A 20,212-nucleotide genomic window follows, 5' to 3' on the forward strand; every position below is an offset into this window, starting at 1 on the left:
CTATCTCTCTCTGTGCCACTGAAAAAATTAAATTTAGTGAATATTTATTTATTTTTAAATTGCACAGATAAATCAAAGTAGAGGCACTGACAGGCAGTGAAGCTTCCCAAGCACTCACATGGAAAAATCATATTCTGTCACTACACTCATTTCACAGTGCAATGAAAGGCCAAGACCAGACTTCAGCTTTGAATAAAGAAATATTTGATTGATCTCTTCTGGCAATCCACGCTCCTTTTAGTGACTGGAGTTTGTATGTCATCTCCTGACCTCTTCCCCTCCACAAAGTTTGCAGAGCACCTAACATCAGGCCTCACATTTATCACCACCAGCAATGCCTTGTGCAAGGACACTCCGCCATTTGGAGAGCAGCAACACGGAGGAAAACATCCCTCATCCTGGGTGACAGTAGGAAAATGCCACCACTCACCACTTTTTCCTCCTCCAAAACAATATTCTTAACAGCAATGGTTCCTTGTTCATCACTGCAAAACAGCCGCCTCCTGGGTAAGAACTGGTTGGGGCATCTTTCACCAGACACAATGAAGATGCTGCTGAAGGGCCCCTCTCATGCTATGCCACCAGTAGAACACAACCAGATTCTTCTGATTAAAGCGAGGAGGACATCATTGCAATGGACTTCCCTTGTGTCCATTACCAAAATATTTTTCTGCTCCCCACAGGATGCATGAAGAATTACATATTTATTTCTTAAGATTCATATTTAGATACCTGGATATTTTTATATAACCCCAATTTTGTATTTGTTGCTCTATTTCTGGAGAAAAGGCAAATGTTAACTTGTTAAGAGGTAACTAGCCTCCGTAAGAGTACAACTGCCCCTTCTTCATTATCGTTCATTATACTTTCCTTCATACTCCCTTCCTAGTTTTTATCACCAGGGGTGAAAGGATGCTAACTAAACCCTTCACAAATGCTGAACAGCCAGTTCTATGCTCCTATCAGTGCTGCTCCTTCCCAGGCTACTTGAACAGCTCTTTCACGCCTTTTTTTTTTTTTTTTTTTTTGTTATGAACTTTAATCACAAACATGAATAAACAACTTTATTACTACCTGGCCACATGATACATTTGAAAATCTTGATAACCAACCCTCCACCTTCTCCTGTTCTGCCCAGACCCCAGTTCTGCTCTTGATCCAATTCAAAGGAATTCTTAATTTTACAACATCAATAGTTTCTTGATGGTCTAATCCTGGGTCAGAAAGAAAAAAACAACCCTTTAGTAACTGCTGTTACAGGACACTATTCCATCTTCTAAAGCCTCTGCATGTAACTGCATGAATTCTCATCTGTTGTCTTAATGGGAAGCAGTTAATTACAATCCACAAGCTGCCACAGGCAAGGCTGAGACATTAATCAGCTTGGCTGGGTATGGGGCTATAACTGCAGTTACATTTCTGTGTAGCAGTGACAGGACTAAACCCAGGTGACAGCAAAGTGGAGACAACCCCAGAAGAAACACATGGGGGAACAGCAAAACTCCTGCAGTGCTGATCACCCTGCTCCTAAAAGGGTTTATTTTCCCTTCTACATTTTTCTTGGTTTGAAGAATTAGTCTCAGAATTGCTAACAGAATATATAATTGTATTAATATTATATTTGCATTTATAAAATTAAACTGTTGTTATTACGTATTACATGTCTCTTGGCTGGGTAGAGAGGACCTTGTCATCTGAACATTTCAGTTGATTCTCAAAACTGGTTTTGGATAACCAAAACACTGTCCAGACCTCTGTGGAAGGCTGACCTGCATAACAGTATTATTGAATAGCTCCTCTGAAGCAGCTATGGTAACTCCAGAATAAGGCAATTTCATTCCAGTATAATTGTTCAGCTTTGTGAAGAAAGCAATTACTCTGGAATGAAGTGACTGAGTCCAGAATGCAGCTTCCAGAAGGTAACTGGAAGAGTTTTCAGGGGTGGAGGGGACAGACATTAAGCCTCCATGTAAATATTAGTCTCCATGTAGACAACAGCTTGGGAATAGGAGTGTCCTGTGCTAGCCCACCCTTCATCTTCATCTTGGCCAATGCACCTCATTCCTGAACTGCAGAATCACTGTTACTCAAGTCACTCACCCAAGGCACCACCCTCCCAAGCTACCTTGGTGTCTTGTGCAATACCCAGCTCCTGCTGCGTTCCTTCATCTCTGGATGAAATTTGCTCCTCTGGATTCCAGTGAGATAAACAAAGCCCTGTGTAGAACAGGATGCATCTTTCCTAGAGAACTTGATCAAACCATGAGCAGGATGTAAAGGAGACAATCAAAACACATAAAATATTGGATTTAAAAAGAAAGTAACTGCCACCATAATCCTGAAGCCAATTGAACGTCTCATCAGTGCTTCTGAAAACCCTACATATGAGGTATTCCTACAATGTATTTGCATTTATACAATTCAATGGTTATTATTACCTATTACTCCAAATTAGTCTACTTTCAGCCAGTTATTTATCTTTTAGGTATTAAAGAGAATGAAGATCTTATCCCAAGGTTGAAGAAAGAAACAGGATTAAACTGTTTGGAACTTTGCCTGATGACAGTAATGGTCTTTTGGGGACCATGACAGGTTCACTGTTTTTTTCAACACATAAAGCAAGTGTGGATTTGAGTGTTAGTGTCTCTTTTGCCTTAACCATCAATAACCTCTCATCGACAGACATGAGGGATCTCCAAGCATTCACAGCCCTTAGCAATCTTCTGGCTTCCCTAGTTCAGAACAGAAAGGACCAATATAGGTACTGTACAGGGTAGGCTATTTTAAAACATCTGTTTTTTTTAATGAAAGTCATATTTATACTACTAAACCACTTTTTTTTAAAGCAAGGAATGCTAAATTTGTCATATTTTTAAGTTAACTTCAGCTGTAGACACAGCTTTGAAAGCAGCTGATTTTTACGAGGCTCAGTTATGTCAGCAATGAGGCCAGGTCATCTACTTGTCTTCCGCAGTGGCTTAGCCTTGCAGGATGCAGGCTGTGAAGGGGGTCCCTCGCTGGCACCAGCCGCACGCTGATCCCGTGACACCAACCGAGCCTCAGCGAGTGGTAGATGAGACTTATATGGTGCTTGCATAGGTTGCAAACAAGCTGTTTTCAGCAACTTCTTGTTTACGGACAAAGGATCCAAAATTGTAACAAAGCTAAATGAGCTAAGGGAGGTCTAAACATTTTCACAGCGATCTGTTCTAAATAAAAAGGAGAAAGAACTTTGATATAATATAGCGCAAAAATTCTGTTCACACGATCTTCATATAAGAAGCAATGAAATTAAGTAAGGTTGTATTACTTGCTACTGCTATCAATTAATGCAGCAACCACTTCCAGACATAATAATTACCATATGTGCACTGTGCTTTACCTCTGGGATTATTAATTTCATACACAGGAGGTTACAACTATTGATTGCATTAAAACATATTGATATGTTACAATAGAAATGCTCCCACTGCAACACATCATTGCACAAACTGAAATGATTCAAGTGATATAGAAACAGCCAACTGCACCCATCAGTGGACAAGTTGCTAATGGTCATTTCTCCATCCCCTCTTAAACACAAAAACACAGTATTGCAACAGGAGAATGACAGCAGTTAGCTCAGCTACTTGGGGACAAAAATTACAGGGTCTTAAGAGACAGATGTTGACCCCTGGATAAATGCAAAATTAAATCAATATAAATAGATTAATAACAATAAAATGGCTCTTATTTCTCACTGCAATCTGCCCCACTGAGAATTTGCCTGTGCAGAAGTGACTGCCAACCAGCGCTACCCTACGAACTTCAGAGCAGCCTGATGTCTGGCGAGTCTCAGAAAAATACGCATTTGGATTTTTAAAAGTGCATTAGATTTTTGGAGTTCGCTGAAAACTTGACATATAATGAAAGATAGTGACATCCAAATAGCATCTAAAAAAAGCAATGGCCACATTGCTGTAAGACAACCGGGTTTCTAACTACATGCAAACGCAGCAATACCTTCAGAAACAACTGCACTCTGTTTGCTTTTTTTGTTGTCATCCTATCTGCATAATTAAAGATACATTTCTATTCAATTCTGATTAAGCATCTATAAGTTATATAACCTGCCTTAAAACCTCCCTGTAAACAACAAAGGATTGTTTGTATTTTTAATAAATCTTAATTTTCCCTCTTCTACTTTGGATGACATATTTCAAGCAAGAACACACTGAATGCAGTAGGCAAATCTCAAATTAAAATAATTCACCTGTCCTAAAACAATCTTGATGAAGACAGTGGCAACCATGTTGCAAATGAACAAACAGGTAAAATTACCAATTCCGCTGCATTGGTAGCATATTCATATACGGTGAAAGTGTGTCAGCAATTTCCAGAAACCTTTAAAAGTCTGAAGGAACCTGGCTTTTTTTCAGCAAAAGCAGTGAAAACAAGTACCAAGCACAAAGAGTTAACGCATTCTTCTTACTTCTGAAAGCAGGAACGAACCCGATTTCGTCAGTGAGGTTTGGCAATGTGCGAAATCCTGTAACCAATTTCATTTCCTGATAAATGAACGGTCCACAGGGGAAAGTCAGCCAGAGGCTTTGGGAACTGCCGAGAGCTCAGACATGACCGAGAGGCTCCTGGAAGGAGCCAGACTGTCTCTTTGCTTATCGCCGCCCAGCCAAACGGCACCATCCAAACGCCGGTGCTGCCAGACTCCATTTCGAGCCGGAGCTGCGGCGCAACGTGATAGCACTTCATCAACACGCGGGATCCCCTGCAAAAATAAACCAGGTCCAGCACATGCCTTATATTCGACTTTAAGCAACCGTGCTGAAAACACACGGTTGTATAAAACAGGCGTTGGGATGTAATGGTCTGCGTTGTTTATGCGTTTTAAAGCCAAGTGCTAGGAGTGACTTTGGTATTCTGGAGTTTAGAATCTCCCCTCCGCCCTTCCAACAGGAAAGAGCCAAATACAGAAGGATAAATCATCCATTATTGGATAGATTTTGGCATTAGTGAGACTGTGAAGGATGCATTTGCAATAGGAGCTATAGGCTGCGTCGCGTGGAAAGCTGAACGTCACTCTCCAACTATTCTCAGTTTTAAACTATAAATTGATTTTTTTGAAAAGTTAGCCTCATAAATGTGACTGATAGTCTTACTGAATGTTAACAGTAAATATCAAGCCTAATTGCAAAATGACAAATGTGCCTCAATACAAACTCAACAGTGAGTTTCTGATCTATTTAAAAGCTATCTTTTCATACCGAGTTAACCTGAATGTTTGTTCACTTTTACATTACAAATTGATCCACAACGCCATCATTTTTACAAGAAAGTCAAGTAGCTTGACACACATAGATTTGAACTTTTAAAAGTCTAAAGTTTGAGCTTGCAAAAAAAAAAAAGAAAATTGCCAGTCTGATGACCCCTGAAGGGAAGATAAAAGGAAAAAAACCTAGCTCAAATAATTTCAGGCCCTTCATTACCAAAATCCTGGGTAACTTTTCAAGTGGCTTGCCGGCTTATAATAGTAACAACGTCTGCAATTGATTAGCTACTCCAGCACAACCAGATGTCACAGTGACAGGGAGAAAGTACTGTTGGTTCTAGAGTTTGCTGGGATGCAGAACATCATTTCACTGAAAAACAAAACATCTAAAAAGGAAGTTGGGGAAGCTAAAGAAATATTATGCTTGTTCTCAACCAAAGTGTCTGAATTCAGTTTTATTGCATCTTCTAGTTCTCTGGAAAGCCTGGCACAAATTCTTTCTTGCTCCCAAGGAAAATGCTGCTCACTTGACTCATTCTGCTCTTTATCACACCACCACTACTCATTGCTTTGCTGGGATCTTTGATTCATTCTGCTCAAGACTGTGACAAATACAAGCTGATAATATCAAAAAAGACAGTTCTCCATGTTAACTATCTACCTAGGTTTGCAAACAAGGCACATGGCCTTGGAGGAACACCGGGGCACGACTCCAGACACACCACACTACACTTAGAACAAACAAACTCCAGGACTCCCATCCCTGTTGCTCTTTCTCTGACTTTAGTCATGTTATTTAATGAACATTTTAGACCCCAAATAAGAGAAGTAATGAGAATGTGCCCGAAAGGGACATGAAGAGGATCAGTTCTTCTTTCAGAGTATTTTGATATTCACAATACTGCTGCCTTTGAATGTATCCTCGATAGTTTCTGAACTACCACTATGCTTTCACTAAATATTGCAATGACTCCACACACATCATTGCAGAGCGATCAAGAAACGCTACAGCAGGAAAACCCATAACCTACTTTCTTCTCTCTTCAAGCTGTGGCGTTAAAATGGAGGATAATACTGCTGGGTATGGTATACTATAGACTGGCTGACATAAGCAAAAAGCAGCACTGTAATATTAGTATTCATATACTACTTCTAAGACAAGGAGTCAAAGCACAGCGAAGCAATTTAGCCATCAGTGCCTTATTTCAATCATAACCTGTACAAGACTCACTGAATGGTTCACATGTTACCACCCATTTCAACACGGGAGCTCGCAAAAGCCGAATGGATTTCCTGTGGGTAACCGAGACTCACTCCCAGCTCCTTCAAGCTGATCATTCACTAGTTAACAGGGCTCTCTACCTCCCTCTCTTTGCTCCTTCAGCTGCTTCTCTCAGTCCACTTCAACCAAGTTGGCTGAAGCTCAGAGACTCATTTTTGCAGCTCTGTTCGCACACAGCACAGGAAGAAACACAAAGATCTCATGCTGTGAGATCTTTACCAGGCTGCTGACCACTGTGGGCATGACTGCCCTACAGAGGCATGGACAGCTTTGCTTCGTAGCCCTCTGAACTACTGCAGATACAGGTGATGGGGCTGGTCTCCTTACATCTACAGTGATGCAATGCAAAATACCAGTCCTATGCTGTCCTTTAAAGCAGCACAGGAGAGACAAAGCTAGGACACATCTTCTCAATTTTCTGAGCTAGTGCTCAATCAGTGAGACTCCTGCAGAAGAGCATCCAGGGAAATGAGGGAGAAAGGGGACAGAGAAAAGTGAAGCACAGTCCCTCTTCCCTCCTAACACCAGTCACGATGAGCCACATGTTCCCCACCACATCCTGCTCACATCATGCCTGGTAGCACCTCGTAAGCATGAAGATATGGCTTGAATACCTTAAGACTGTTGAAGCCAACAGAAAAACTCTCCAGTGAGAGCAGGATTTTTCCCATGGATCTCTGAAGCATTAGGATACAGCAATGAATGCTTCAGTGACTAGGAAGAAAACAAGGTTGAAGTTCTCCATTTATTCTTGATCTGTGAAAAAAAGCTTTATACAGTGCTCTAAGTTGAAAGCATGATTATTATTTTCTGTTCAAAGAGATTTTTTGGCTCCTTTACAGTAAGAAACTGATATTACATGAGAAACAGTTTAAAGAGCCGAGATTCAAGAGTTTGCTAATGCATATTTTCCGATGCTGATGCTGCAATACTGTTTATATTACTCTTCAATAGGGAGGTGTCAGAAAAGCTTTAGTATGTTTTTAACTCTGTGCCAGGCAGACAAGCAAAATAAAATAGCCTTTTTTTTTTTTCTTGTTCTAGTCAACAATGCCAAAAGTTACTGTTTATTTTTCTCCACCCCCATGGAAGAATTTCTAACCACTGAAGTAAACTAAAGTTAAAAAGCTGCTTTTAATTCCAAAATTGACTGACAGCTGCTATGTAAAAGCAAACCTAAGTTGTTTGGGTTCTCAGGAGCATTCACATTTGAAAAATCAAGTTTCCTTAAGCCATTTGAGGGGTGGGGTTTTTTTGGTCCCTTCCCCTTCCCCCTAATGCTAAAAAAATAATTTAAAAAATGCAATACTGTATAATTTTCACATTCAGAAGACAGCTGGGGAGAGGCGGAGAGCACATCCCCTTTTCAAATAGCCTTGAGAGTAACATATAAATATGGTATCGGTTACAGCGTTAGCTAACTCTCTTTGGGAGTGCCAACGAGAGGTTGTGAATGCCACGGTCCACACCACCGCTGTTAGACCTGGCAGCATGCAAACACATAATATACTCAGCTGTAACCAAGACCTTATGTGCAAAAGGACTTGTCTTACGCCACACCAAAGAAAACCAAATCTTGACATGTATGACATTCAAAACCCATGCAAACGCTTACTGCAATGGTAAGTGTATAAAAGAGTTCTGGTTGGTTTTTTACTTAAAAATATTAAAGCAGATTTTGAAAAATAAATAAATATGCTTTAGTAAGTGACTCACCAACGCTACCAGACTATGACAACATTTTAAATGTCTTGAGCCCAGCAATATGAAGCACCATGGATCACAAGTTTGAAGTCAAACTACATTTCAAAGGACTGAAGTGTAATTTATTTCACTTTCCCTAGAGCTTCTAAGTTAACCAATTTCTTCTATCTTGTAAGAAGAATGCTTCTGAAAATGAAGTGTTGTTAGTATTCAATCCAACTCATCAACTGTATTTGCATCATACACAGCTACAAACAAGTCTCTCTAAAGACTGCTGAAAGCCACTTTTAACTATGGAACAAAAGGAGTCACCAAATTTCAAAGACACTGAATCCACAGATGTTAAAGCTAATTTGCTTTGGCCCTTGGCTTCTTCAGTGTTAAAAAAACCCCAAAAACAGGTATATAAGAAAAATGGTCAAACAAGCATAAGGGTTGCAGTTTTGTTTAAAAATATACATGGCCCTCACTGCAAAATTTGTTACCATGTTATATACTCTAACTAGCTAATTTTACCTCCTACTACGGACAAATTTATGTGGATTATCATACAGATGTTTAAAAGTGATGGTGGTGTTTATTTCTGAACTATAGCCCCAAAGTTTTGGCCCTCTTCTGGGATGATGGAGTTAAGAGCCTGACTTCTGACTTACTTTCTGTAAGTTTTTGAAATCCAGTCAAGAATTCCCATATGTTGCAGTACGACAGCAAGTATCTAACTTTAAGTACTATAATAGTCACAGTTTTTCCCTAATATTTTTCACATACTTTAGATCTTGGTTACACACAAGCTTGCACCATCTAATTAAGCAGAGCTAAATGATATAAACTCCTGTTTAGAGATATTTATTATAAAGTGGTGTCATTCAGTTTAGTTTCAAGTCATTTAAGTCGTTGGTCTTATATTAGTAGAAGAGCACCTGCATAAGGGTTTGCCCTGGTTCAGACAGGCAGACAGGTTTATAATCTCACTTTAAGATTAGCCAGAGTCAGCTGAGTGCCGACAGGTCTTTGACTGCCTGCTCACAGCTTCAGGATGATAAGTTACTTTGTGACCACAAGCCCATCAAAACTTTCAAGATCATTTTTCCTGGAGTTCTGATTACCCGAAATCATATTTCTCAAGGGATGCGGAGTATATTCTTTACCTGAGGTGTCTGAGAATCTGACCTCTAAAATGAATGCCTTCAAAAGAACTGTGAATTATTGTTCATCACTTACAGGTCAGCTCACGGAAGCAGGGAAGTTTGACATCTTAATTGAGGGTATAAATTGTCAGAGGAAATATACAATCCATAAATATTATTCTTAGCATATGTTCGGTGCTTTGGAAAGGCCCCAAAAGCACTTTGTTTAAAAGTTTCTTACACTTCTCTTACTAATCCGATCTTCTCCAGGTTAAGGGTTAACAGCAATTGAGGGTCAGCCAAAGGAAGCCTGTATTACAGATGCCTGCCTAGTGTCAGACCTGAGGATGTGTTAGACACAATCAGCTTCCACTATAATAAGATCTTTGACCCTTCAGCCAGAAAAACCTAAATATCAGGAAGAATTTGATGAATTTATTTTTTAAAGGAAGTTTTCTGTCTCTCTTGCTTAGTGCTACACCCTAGAGCTAAAGGAGGTGCTGGTCTCCGTAAGTCCTCTGGCCCTACCTCTTTATAGTGACATACAGAGTTAATCTGTGAAGTCTTCTACCTAAAACTCGTGGTAGTGAGGTGCTGTTACAGCAGTAAAACAAATGCAGGAAAGCTGTACATCGCTTAGGAATTACAGATCTGCCCCAAGGTTTAATTTATTAAAGACCACTGGTCTGAATTCTGAAGCTAACATCTTGTTGGGGCCAAATAACAACCACTGAGGACTAAGGACATCAGGACTGTGGGAAAAAAACCCATCATCAGGAGCAACTGTAATGAAAGACGGGGCAAGGGATGTTCTCTCAGGATCAACATCACGTCAGGTAGGATGCATACACATAAAATGTTACCAATTTCCTTCGCGATATGGGGCATTGCGTGCTACCCCTGTCCCTCTGCATGGTGTGACGGTACCAGTGACTGCGTGGAACAGATGACGTCTGCTCCCCAGCAGGAGCATCTGCAGAAGCAGGACAACCTTTCCTGAGAGAGCTCCGTAGCTAAACCAAGAGACTGTTTAGACTGCCTCAGTTTTGGAGACTTCACACGCACCTTCTTTTATGGCTATCCCTTCTTTTCAGAATTGAAAGTACCTGCTCTTTGACGTTCCCCATCAAATTCACTGCTACCTCAGTCAATAACCATGTTATTTTAATGACATTTTTGGTAGCTGAACTTTTGGTGTCGGTGCTGCTTCCCCAGGAGCGGGGTGATGTGCTGGGACACAAAGCTGTTCAGGCCCAGCTACCATCATTCTGATGACAATTTACTCTTTTCCCCTGAGCTCTGGTGCCTCCATGATTAGGGGCTTTCTCCAATGAAATAAATGCAAGTTGAAGGAGTTGGAAGTACATCGTTAATAAAAGGGGAAACATATCAGAAGTGCTTTTAACACCTAAAGCGAAACTTACTCTGTCAAGAGACTGAAGGCTTTTACCTCTGCTCCTTTTACATATTCTGTGAAATTTTAATGCTTGTGGAACTAGAATGCACTTCAATAAATATCAAATTTCGTACCATACCTAAAAGACATGAGTTGATGGCATAATGGCATGTCTGCATTGCACATGAAGAACACATGACTGAATGCACAGATGACAAAATACTCATTGACACAGCAAGAAAGGGAATAGCAGAAAAATAAAAGCAGCCAGAATTTGTTAATGAAAATGAAATCTCTGCCTTAAGTCGCTTAGCTAATGGGAAGTTTTCTTTTATAAAGCACTAAATGCAGCCTCCCAAGTGTGATCATTCCATGAACCCGAATGTCAGCTTCCAGTCACTAGCTGACATTCGAAACAAGTTTTCCCACTTATTGTAAAAGAGTGGTTATCTGCTGGCTAACTCCCCTTGAAATCCTGAGATAACTCGCAGATTCCATACACAGTCCCACTTCTCTCATGCTCCTAATCCTGAAGTACAGATACTTCACCAAAGGGAAGAAAGGCAGCCTCAGAACGTTAAAAAAATAAAAATAAAGAAAGAATGAGGCCAATTTTCACCTATCACTATGATCTCTAAATTGCCTTTAATAAGCTCCTGCAATGAAACAGGGAGTCTGGATTGTGGGCTGCTTGTCTGCGAAGGAGACAGCTCTATCTCCACGCCATGGCTTCTGCCTCCATCCTGGGCATATTAACTTCATTTATCTCCTCCCACAGACTGAAGGAGAAATAACCAGCTCTTGGTTTCAGCACCTGTCCTTTATCTCTCTGTTTATGCAGAAGTCTTCTAAAAGGCTAATTACTCGGCTTGGACTTTCCCTGCCTTCCACAGTACATGGCTAAAAGCATATGCTTAAAATAATGTTAATTATATTGTTTGTCTCCGGTCAGACTACTCCGAGACTGGAACGAAAATATGAGTTAGATCTCCCATTTCCCGATAATTATTTACTAAGAAAATGCAGGACATCTTTCCTAACACACACACAAACATATATATGTGTGTATATATATATATGGCCTACTGCTAACACACATGCCCATTTTGCATCCCATGTTGTTTCCCACAGCAAAAGGGAGCAGGAGTACCAGGGTGTGCTACAAAACTGATAAGCTCCATTATGCAGATCAGGATCGTGGCTCAAAGTGTTGTTATTTTTAGCTGATGTTTATTCATGTTTGAACCATGGTCTAAGCAACATACTGAATACATGTAACACCTCTTGAATGCTCACTTCCTCAAAAAGGCCAAGATAAGCAACTTAAAAACATTCACTATATTTATCTGTCCATACATTAGTTACTTATACATAAGAAAAAAAGCCCACCACTCTCTCGACTTCAGGGAAGCAAGTGAGCTTCAGCCCTCATTTTTCCAAACCAAAACCTCTTTGTGTTTCAACCGCCTCCCCCAGAGCACTTCAGCTGAAGATGGTAATTTCTAGGAGGTAGGAGTAATATCTCTGCAGGGTCTCTTGCATTTTAGAACACTTCAGTACATAATGGCAAAAGGCAAGGATGGCTTAAGAATTCATTAGCAACTAACTGCAAAGTCGATCTATATATTCTAAGGATTAAACCCCACAGCTTTGCACGTTGCAATTACATGTAGGTCATGTCAACCCAGATGCAATAGACCCATAATTCCTCCACACATTGTCCAAGCTGGCCAGGCACAAGCCAACCCCTATCCAGAAGCTATTTCTCTGAATCGGCTGTGCCCAAACCAGCCTGTGTTAGAAAATTGTCCTTTCAGCAGGCAGTATTAGTTGGTCTACGCAGCTAGACAGCTTCCAGCTCGCAGATGTGAGCGTAGCGATGTGAACAGCCACGGAGCCTACTGTGCATGCAAAGCGACTGTGGGTAGGGCTGCTCCCACCCATCCAGACATGCCCAGAGAATGTCATTAAAGACATGTGGATTAAAGCTTTCTCCTTTATTTAGCTGCTGAAATACCTCAGAGTTGCCAGAGTTGTTGCGTAACTATATCTTTAGTCTGATCTTAATATGATTTTGTCGGGCTTTAGAAAAGCTTCCCCTGAAAACCTCAGAGACTGAAGTGGAAGGCCTGAGGAACTGCAAACTCCTAGGAGAGAGGTACAAGGACAGAGGGCACGAAGACTCACAAGGTCACTTCTACAGGAGGGAATTGCATGCTGCTCATCATCACTGCTACATAATGATGCTGTGTGCATTTACAAATTAATGCATGACATTACAGATACCAAGGTCAGTGTCATCAACTCTTCTCCGTGCAGGATTAACCTGCTCTGGCCCAACTGTTTGCTCAGCAAACGGATTTGGAAAAAATGATAAAATCCAGTAGGTGGAAGTGGACAGTGTAGAAGAATTATGTGCCAGATTGATTGTGTTCACTTGGCAACTCTGCCCCCAAACTGAAGTCCTTCAGAGGAAAGGCAAGTGCTCTACACTATAAGCATCCTTAAAATTGGAAGTACTCGACTGTTCGGTGAGGACTTATAGAACTTGGCCCTTGATAAAAACTTTGATCTGTTGATTTAAGTGGCAATATAAACATGTCATTTTGATCCCTGTGTATCACTAATGCACAAAATGTAACCTTGATGGGACATCACTCTAGAAACAACATTTCTTTAAATCGTGGCCCAACACGGAGGTCATCTGGCACAGTAACTAACTCATAAAACCTTCTTTTTTTGTAAGCAGGGAATATATTTATCAATGGCTCTATGTCAAGAAGGAATTGCTGCAGCCTCTTAATATGACAGCTTTTAATTACCTGCATGTAAGAATAAGATCATAGAAAAAGCAAAAGGTCCAGTGTTTGCACTCACAGCATCGTAGTGTACCAAGGACACAACCTGAAGGGCTGGATTTGGATCCAACAACACCTCTGGTGTTACTGAGGCTATTCCTGTACTGCGGCTCAGGACTCGGACTCTAGACCAATCTCTCCCAAAGTAATTCAGTCTGAGTGATCAAATACGTGCTGTCTCAGGGACACGGGGAACTGTAGGAAAGACATTAGTATATGCAGACAGCTAGACAATTCCCACTGGGTGTTTTAAAATTATCAGGGTATAAATAAATTACCAGCCGTCACCAATGGCCACGTGTACTCAGTGTGACTTATCAGATGATATTTTCCTAAAGTTACCACAAAAGAAATGGGTCTGGAGAAGCTCCTCTCGCTCTCTTATCATGGAGCAGGAACAAAAATGATTCTGCAGAAAGCAAGCAGTATTTAAAATACACTTGGCATAATGGAGGAGGAAAATTCGTCGTGTGTTTGAAGAACATACGTAACTCCCATTTACTTACGGATTTCATTATTGAAGTAGTTAAGTGTCACACAGCCATTTTAGCCTCACAAAACTTGTCAAGTTGGTAAATCCCTCACGAGATTTGAGAGATTCTCAGAAGGGAACGAAGGGGTTTGTCAGGATTACACAGAAAGCTCGTCGTCATGTTGACCAGACCTACAGGTCCTGAACTGATTTCACTAGGTTGGTTAATTCTTAACTAAAGTCCCAGCAATTTATCTTTGTAGCATTTTATATAGACCCAGATGGAGGTGCAGAACACAAGAGCAAGAAGAACAAGTTAACAAAAAAACCCCAATGATCAAAGTTTGATTACAGCTTAACTAAACAATGGAGAGGTGAAACTGCATCTTGAAGATACGATGAAGAAAACCCTAGCTTCAACAAATGTCAATTCCTTCACACGCTTCAATTTAATAACTAATCAAGAAAACTCACCCAAACATTTAGCACAAATTAATAATTTAAATTAAAACACAGACACACGGCAATCTACAATGTAATCCCTTATCAGTCACTATTGACAGCAGAAATGATGCTGTGACGTTACGGATAGAAAGGGTATGTATGTAATTGATTGGAACAGTACACTTTAATTGATGAGGTCTTGATCACTTACTCTTAGCCTGTCTTTGGGCAAAGCAACAGCTCCTTGCTTGATGATTTCCAGAACTCGCTCCACTGACAGCTCAGCTCCAGCTTGCTCTAATCGGGAACTGAAAAAGCTGATCACCTGGAATGAAAAATCAGAGCACATAAATAAAAAGAAAAGAAGAGATCTTTGTATTAATTTACACACGAAGCTGTCACCTTTCTCTGCATCAACGTATCTGTACTTCTTAAGGAATAATCATGTTATTGCTTGCGTCACAACCAGGGAGACTCTGTTAATGTCAAATGAGCACAATTATCAGTATCATCCTGCAGTCATTTTTAACAGATAGAGGATTTTACAATTTAACACACACAGCTGAATTAATAAATTTACATTTTCAAGTACCATGCACTGACATATATTTCTATCTGTCAGTATTTCTGCACATCAGGATTTTTGAGGCCTTCCAGTCTACTTTTTACAGTTTGGCTAGAAATTTACTTTCATTTTCAAGCATTAAAGTAAAATCCTTACAGTTTCAATGAGTCCTGGACAGAAGGCTTTAAGACAACTATTAAACATCTCAGTACAACTACAAGAGTCTAAATGACTTCCTGGGGGTTTTGTAGCATTCAAAGCCACAGCAACTGGAGGAGGGGAAAAAAAAAAGCCCACAAAGCTCCTCTCCCCAAATTAATCACCCAAAGTACCCCAAGTACCTTCCCCATCACTGATTCCAAGCTCAAGGACCTCTATGTTGCCCCTCAATGTGCTCATCCTCCATCAATCTCCCTGGTGAGGCCAAGCTGATTTTCACCATATTTCCCTCCCCACCCCCTTTTCTGTGACCCAGCTGGTCCTTGTTAGCTAGAACACTGTTAGGTCAGGCTTTAACTTTTATCCCTCTCCAAGCTCAGTAGGTCGCACCAGAAGCAGACACCCCACTGGCAGTTCTCCATGTGGGACATCAGAAAACCTCCATCTCTATAGCAACTTTCATCCAAAAACAGCACAATTTGCAAACCCCATCCCTTGTCCCAAGGAACTCATCAGTCACACAGGGGATCCGAAACTCAACGCAAGAAAGGGTATGGGGCAAAATTTCAACAGCTGCTTAAGAGTCCCTTGAAAGTACAATAAGATGGTCAGAACCACTTGGTAGAGCCCATGCCCATGTGGGCAGCCAGTTACCCCTTGGTTCGAGCCAGGCACAGCTTTCGCTCACTGCAATGCTGCTGGTAGGATCTCCAACACCTCGTAGGCTTTGGACACACTCTCCTCTGAAAAGTACTAACGTCCACTTGTATCTGAATCACAGCACATCGAGTAATCTTTGTTAATTCTCCCAAGTAGAAGGGGGGAAAAGTGTATTATACTACAAAATCTCTGCTGAGCTCTCTTTGTTCTGTAGTGAGACACAGCTGGAGCCAGAAACCATTACCCTAATTATGCCTCCCAGCTCAGCTGCTGTTAATAAAACAAAGACAGCTGATGGCTTGATTACTGTGAGATTCAAATTTGTTGTTCCTCTCTTATGATCCCTGAAACCCTAGCCCTTGTTTTGAGCAGGTAGATTTGCTGGATCACAGAGCAATTTTCCCTAGGAACTGAAGCACCGAGCAAGTGAGACAGACAGATGACACTTGTGGGAAGCTGCTGTTTGGGATTTTTGTGAGGTTTTGGTGGGGGTTTTTTTGTTCTGTTTTGTTTTAAACAATGTAAGTATGGGAATCGGTCAAGAAAAAATCCAGATTTAACCTTCTGTACTGTCCTTACAATTATCTCCATACTTGAATAGACAGGAGAATTTCACTGCCTCTAGCAGATGCTGCAGGTAGGTTCTACATTCTTACAGATAAGGACCCGGTGTACCGCTGTGATCTCTGATCCTTGAAAAAAACAGGAGTAGGAAGATGTGCTGAGTTCATAAGCAAAGGAGCTGGAGGGAGGAACCAGAAATTACACAGGAAAATGACAAGAAACAGCTTGCGCAAAGAGCGTGAGGACCTTGGAGTGAGGCTGACATGGTTTTGGCATAGAGTCTGGGACAAATTGCTGGTAGAAGATACACAGCTCATAGAGGAATGAGAAAGTTGCCCACAAACTTCGAAAGAAAATAACTTCTTCCTGCATTTCAACACTCCTCTGATGTCAGTAATCACCGGTGAAACCTATCCTTGCCCAGGGCAGGCTCATGCAGAGAATCCATCCCACCAGTGCTGCCTTGTTAGCTCAAGTTCTGCTAAACCACAACATAAGCAAAATTTAATATTCGGCTTTTAATCAAAAGGATAAAACACTATCACAACACATATGCATAAAAAACTGAATGAAGCTCACAGATACTACCTGAATTCTGGCAAGTCTTATTTTGAAAGTCAAAGCCTCCGATCTTAACATGTTTTTAAAGATTTCTATGTTTTTTTGGTAAAGGTACTAATCCTGGTTGAGTTATATTTCACAAAGAACAAAAGCGAGATAGGCTTCCAGTATTTTCTGGCTATGTCACCATTTCACAAAACTGAATGGCTATTTTTGGTATGCAAATGATGACTGAAATTAAAAGTATCTACTTTAATAATAATACTTATCTCTAAGTGTTATTTGCCTTTACTACTTCAGACAATATAGAATTGGAGTAATTCTCTTTCTAACCCAGACAGCACAGTACCTCCACGAGATACTCAGGTACCCAGTGAGTACCCCCCACAGTGAAATAAGAAAAAAAAGGGGAAAAAGAAGAGAAATAAAAGGAAAAAACCCCTGAGTTATACAGAGGAGATCCTAAAAGAGGTATTTGCTTATTACCATTAGATAAGTAATAAAATCAAAAAGCATCCAGCATTATACCCCTACTCTCCAAACTCCCATCTTCTCCATAGCAGGGTCTAACACTTAACCTAGTAATCTGCCCAAATATAAAAATATAAAAAATTTTAACACAGTATCAGGAAAAGTAGCCTTCTCCTTTGAAAAAGATTTAATTATATTCCATACCTAAGTAACAGAGGTGCGTTTAAAATAATCATGATAATTAACAGACTTCAGCTCCTTGTCCACTTGAAAAGGAAATGAACCAGAAAAAGCAAACTGGGTGGATAATATTAAATGAGTTTCAAGTTTTAGCACAGGCTTTAAAACCCAGTGCTGAGCATATTCCTGTAATGTATAGAAAAAAGCAGATCACAGGACAAATGAATTAGGCTGAGAGATGGGTGCCCATTTCTTGATACTATGAAAATTATTTTTCTCATTAATTATTTGGGCAACTGGTCTAAACCAGAAAACAACTGCAACGAGTGCTTAAGAAGAAGAGTAACAAGAAACTGAACGAGTTGCTGTGAACTACCTGTATCCAAGTCATGCCAGGCGCTGAAAGGCCCTCTCCATGCAAGGAACATAACCTGTTTTAAAAAGCTGTCTCTCCAATCTGGCTTCCATGTTAACAGAGATTAAAAGGCATGTCTAATCCTGGATTAGACAACCCCTCATCAGGCATACTTTATCAGTGGCCAGATAATATGGTGTATCTACAGCGCTTTGCCTGCTGCAGAGAGCCTAATTCTGGTTGTGCAAGCTCCCCGACCGTGTGGTGTGATGGGGATGCAGCAACATGGCTTGGTCACCATCAGCTCACGGATTTCCAGGCTTTGTATGAAAATATCGTTAATATAATCAAGATCTCTAAACAGAAACTGTTTTCTATAGTGATTTCCAAAACCGGTTTTCATAAAGCTTGTCTATTTAAGGGGACAATTTTCCCTGAAAGACTCATTTTTACTCCTTTCGTTTTCTAAACAATAAATTTACAAAGTATTTCCAGAGTGCTAAAAGTGCTACAAGAAAGCCATAATGATTTAAAAGAGACATTTTAGTTTCTGCAGATTTTTTTTTAAGATATGGGGGAATAGCCACAATGTCTATTATTTCACCCATCTACTGTTTTCAACAGGGCTAAAAAGCTGAAGTAAAGAAATATTTCTATTTGCTATAGCATGCACTAGGCAGCAGAGCTATCAAGGACAAGATGTTTTCTCCACTTGGATTCTTTCAGAGGATGCTGAAGTGCTGTGATGCCCCAGCCCATTCCGAGGCAGTGCCACTGTCTAACTAACAGCTCCTCGCTTTCTCCTCCAGCTAAAAATAACGGCGTGATTCGCTGCTGCCTCCTCTGCCTGCAACAGTCAAGGTTAACTCTGCAAAAGAGAAAAAAAAAACCTTGGCACCAAATTAAAAAGTTCTGATTCTTTGTCTTTTTTTTTCTTCTTTTCTTCAGAAAGTGATGAAAAGAGAAAGACGCACATTTTGACATTGGCTATTTTACATTTCTAGTTGTGTTTGTCACTGGGAGAGTCACACTCTGTACTGACTGCACACTGAAAGGAGAAGAAAAGGAGAAAACAAACCTCTTGCCCTAAGTACCGCATGATTAGCACTTCAACTAAATAGCTTCTTTAGAAAAACATAAATCACAGCTACATTCAGTATCTGATAGTCATACCCTCTGTCCTGGAGCAAAAGTGAGGCAAAGCCAACCCTTGCTGATTTAAGAAGGGATGAAACGGCTTCAGGTGATTCAATAGCAGAAGAAACACAAAAGGCTTATCAGCAAACCTGAAGTACTGAAGTTTTTCAGATTCACCTTGAAATCAGGAGCTGTTTAAAGACACATGAACTTTTCAAGGTACTGTGTTCTTCTCATCTCCCCACTCCTAGCAAAGAAAGTGGGTAGGAGTGGGGAGAAAAAAAGAAAAAAAAAATCACTTAGAAGTATTTAGCCAGGCTCTAGTAATCAGCAAGATCAAGGTTTTTTTAAGGGCATTTTAAGGAAAACCATGAAAGGTTAGTTCTCATGTCCCCTGCAGGTCTTGAAACAGGAGCTGCTATGCCAGAGACAAGCCAACTCAACTGATTTTAAAATCTAGCAGGGTAATGTCTTTGGAGAATTAAATTCCTAGTAGGAAATTGCATCAACCAAATCCTTTGCATCACTAAACCATTGCTCTCGACCTCCTGATTTCTATCAGACTATTTTGCAAACAAAATTCTAGCAGCTCCTAGTTAAGCCTGTTCAACCACACAGTACCTATCACTAGCTTATAGGAAATATGAAAGCAATGAAAGCCAGCGAGTTCTCACAATGGCCATGAACCACACTCATCTTTAGAAATTACTAGTGAAGTGTCTCCACCAAATTCCTGACACATCTGAGGTTGCTGACCAAATTATAGACCACCTTTGAAACAGAGGCATATCGATAGTTCACAGCTGAAACATTTCTGCAGGAGGCCAGAACAGGAACCATAGCATTTTTCTTTGTTCACCATCCAGAGGAATAATATCCCATTTAGCTAAACAAGATGCACAATATCCTATTAAGATGACTTTCTAAAATGAAAAGTAAATTAATAGGAAACAGAAGGTATTTTGATTTCAGTTTCTTCTGTACAGCATTAACTGTTCCCATATGTTCCCA

At 40.4% G+C, this 20,212-nt stretch overlaps 1 protein-coding gene across 3 annotated transcripts in view; it reads right to left on the reverse strand.

Moving 5' to 3' along the window:
* Positions 1–20,212, reverse strand: part of DYM (dymeclin) — a 226,699-nt gene that overhangs the window by 18,103 nt on the left and 188,384 nt on the right. For all 3 annotated transcript variants that reach the window (XM_074855441.1, XM_074855439.1, XM_074855442.1), the window contains one exon: positions 14,761–14,874. In XM_074855441.1, the coding sequence (XP_074711542.1) occupies positions 14,761–14,874 (114 nt within the window). The remainder of the gene's footprint in view (positions 1–14,760; positions 14,875–20,212) is intronic.

Source organism: Strix uralensis, chromosome Z, assembly GCF_047716275.1.
Source record: "Strix uralensis isolate ZFMK-TIS-50842 chromosome Z, bStrUra1, whole genome shotgun sequence".
In the NCBI taxonomy this organism is placed as follows: domain Eukaryota; kingdom Metazoa; phylum Chordata; class Aves; order Strigiformes; family Strigidae; genus Strix; species Strix uralensis.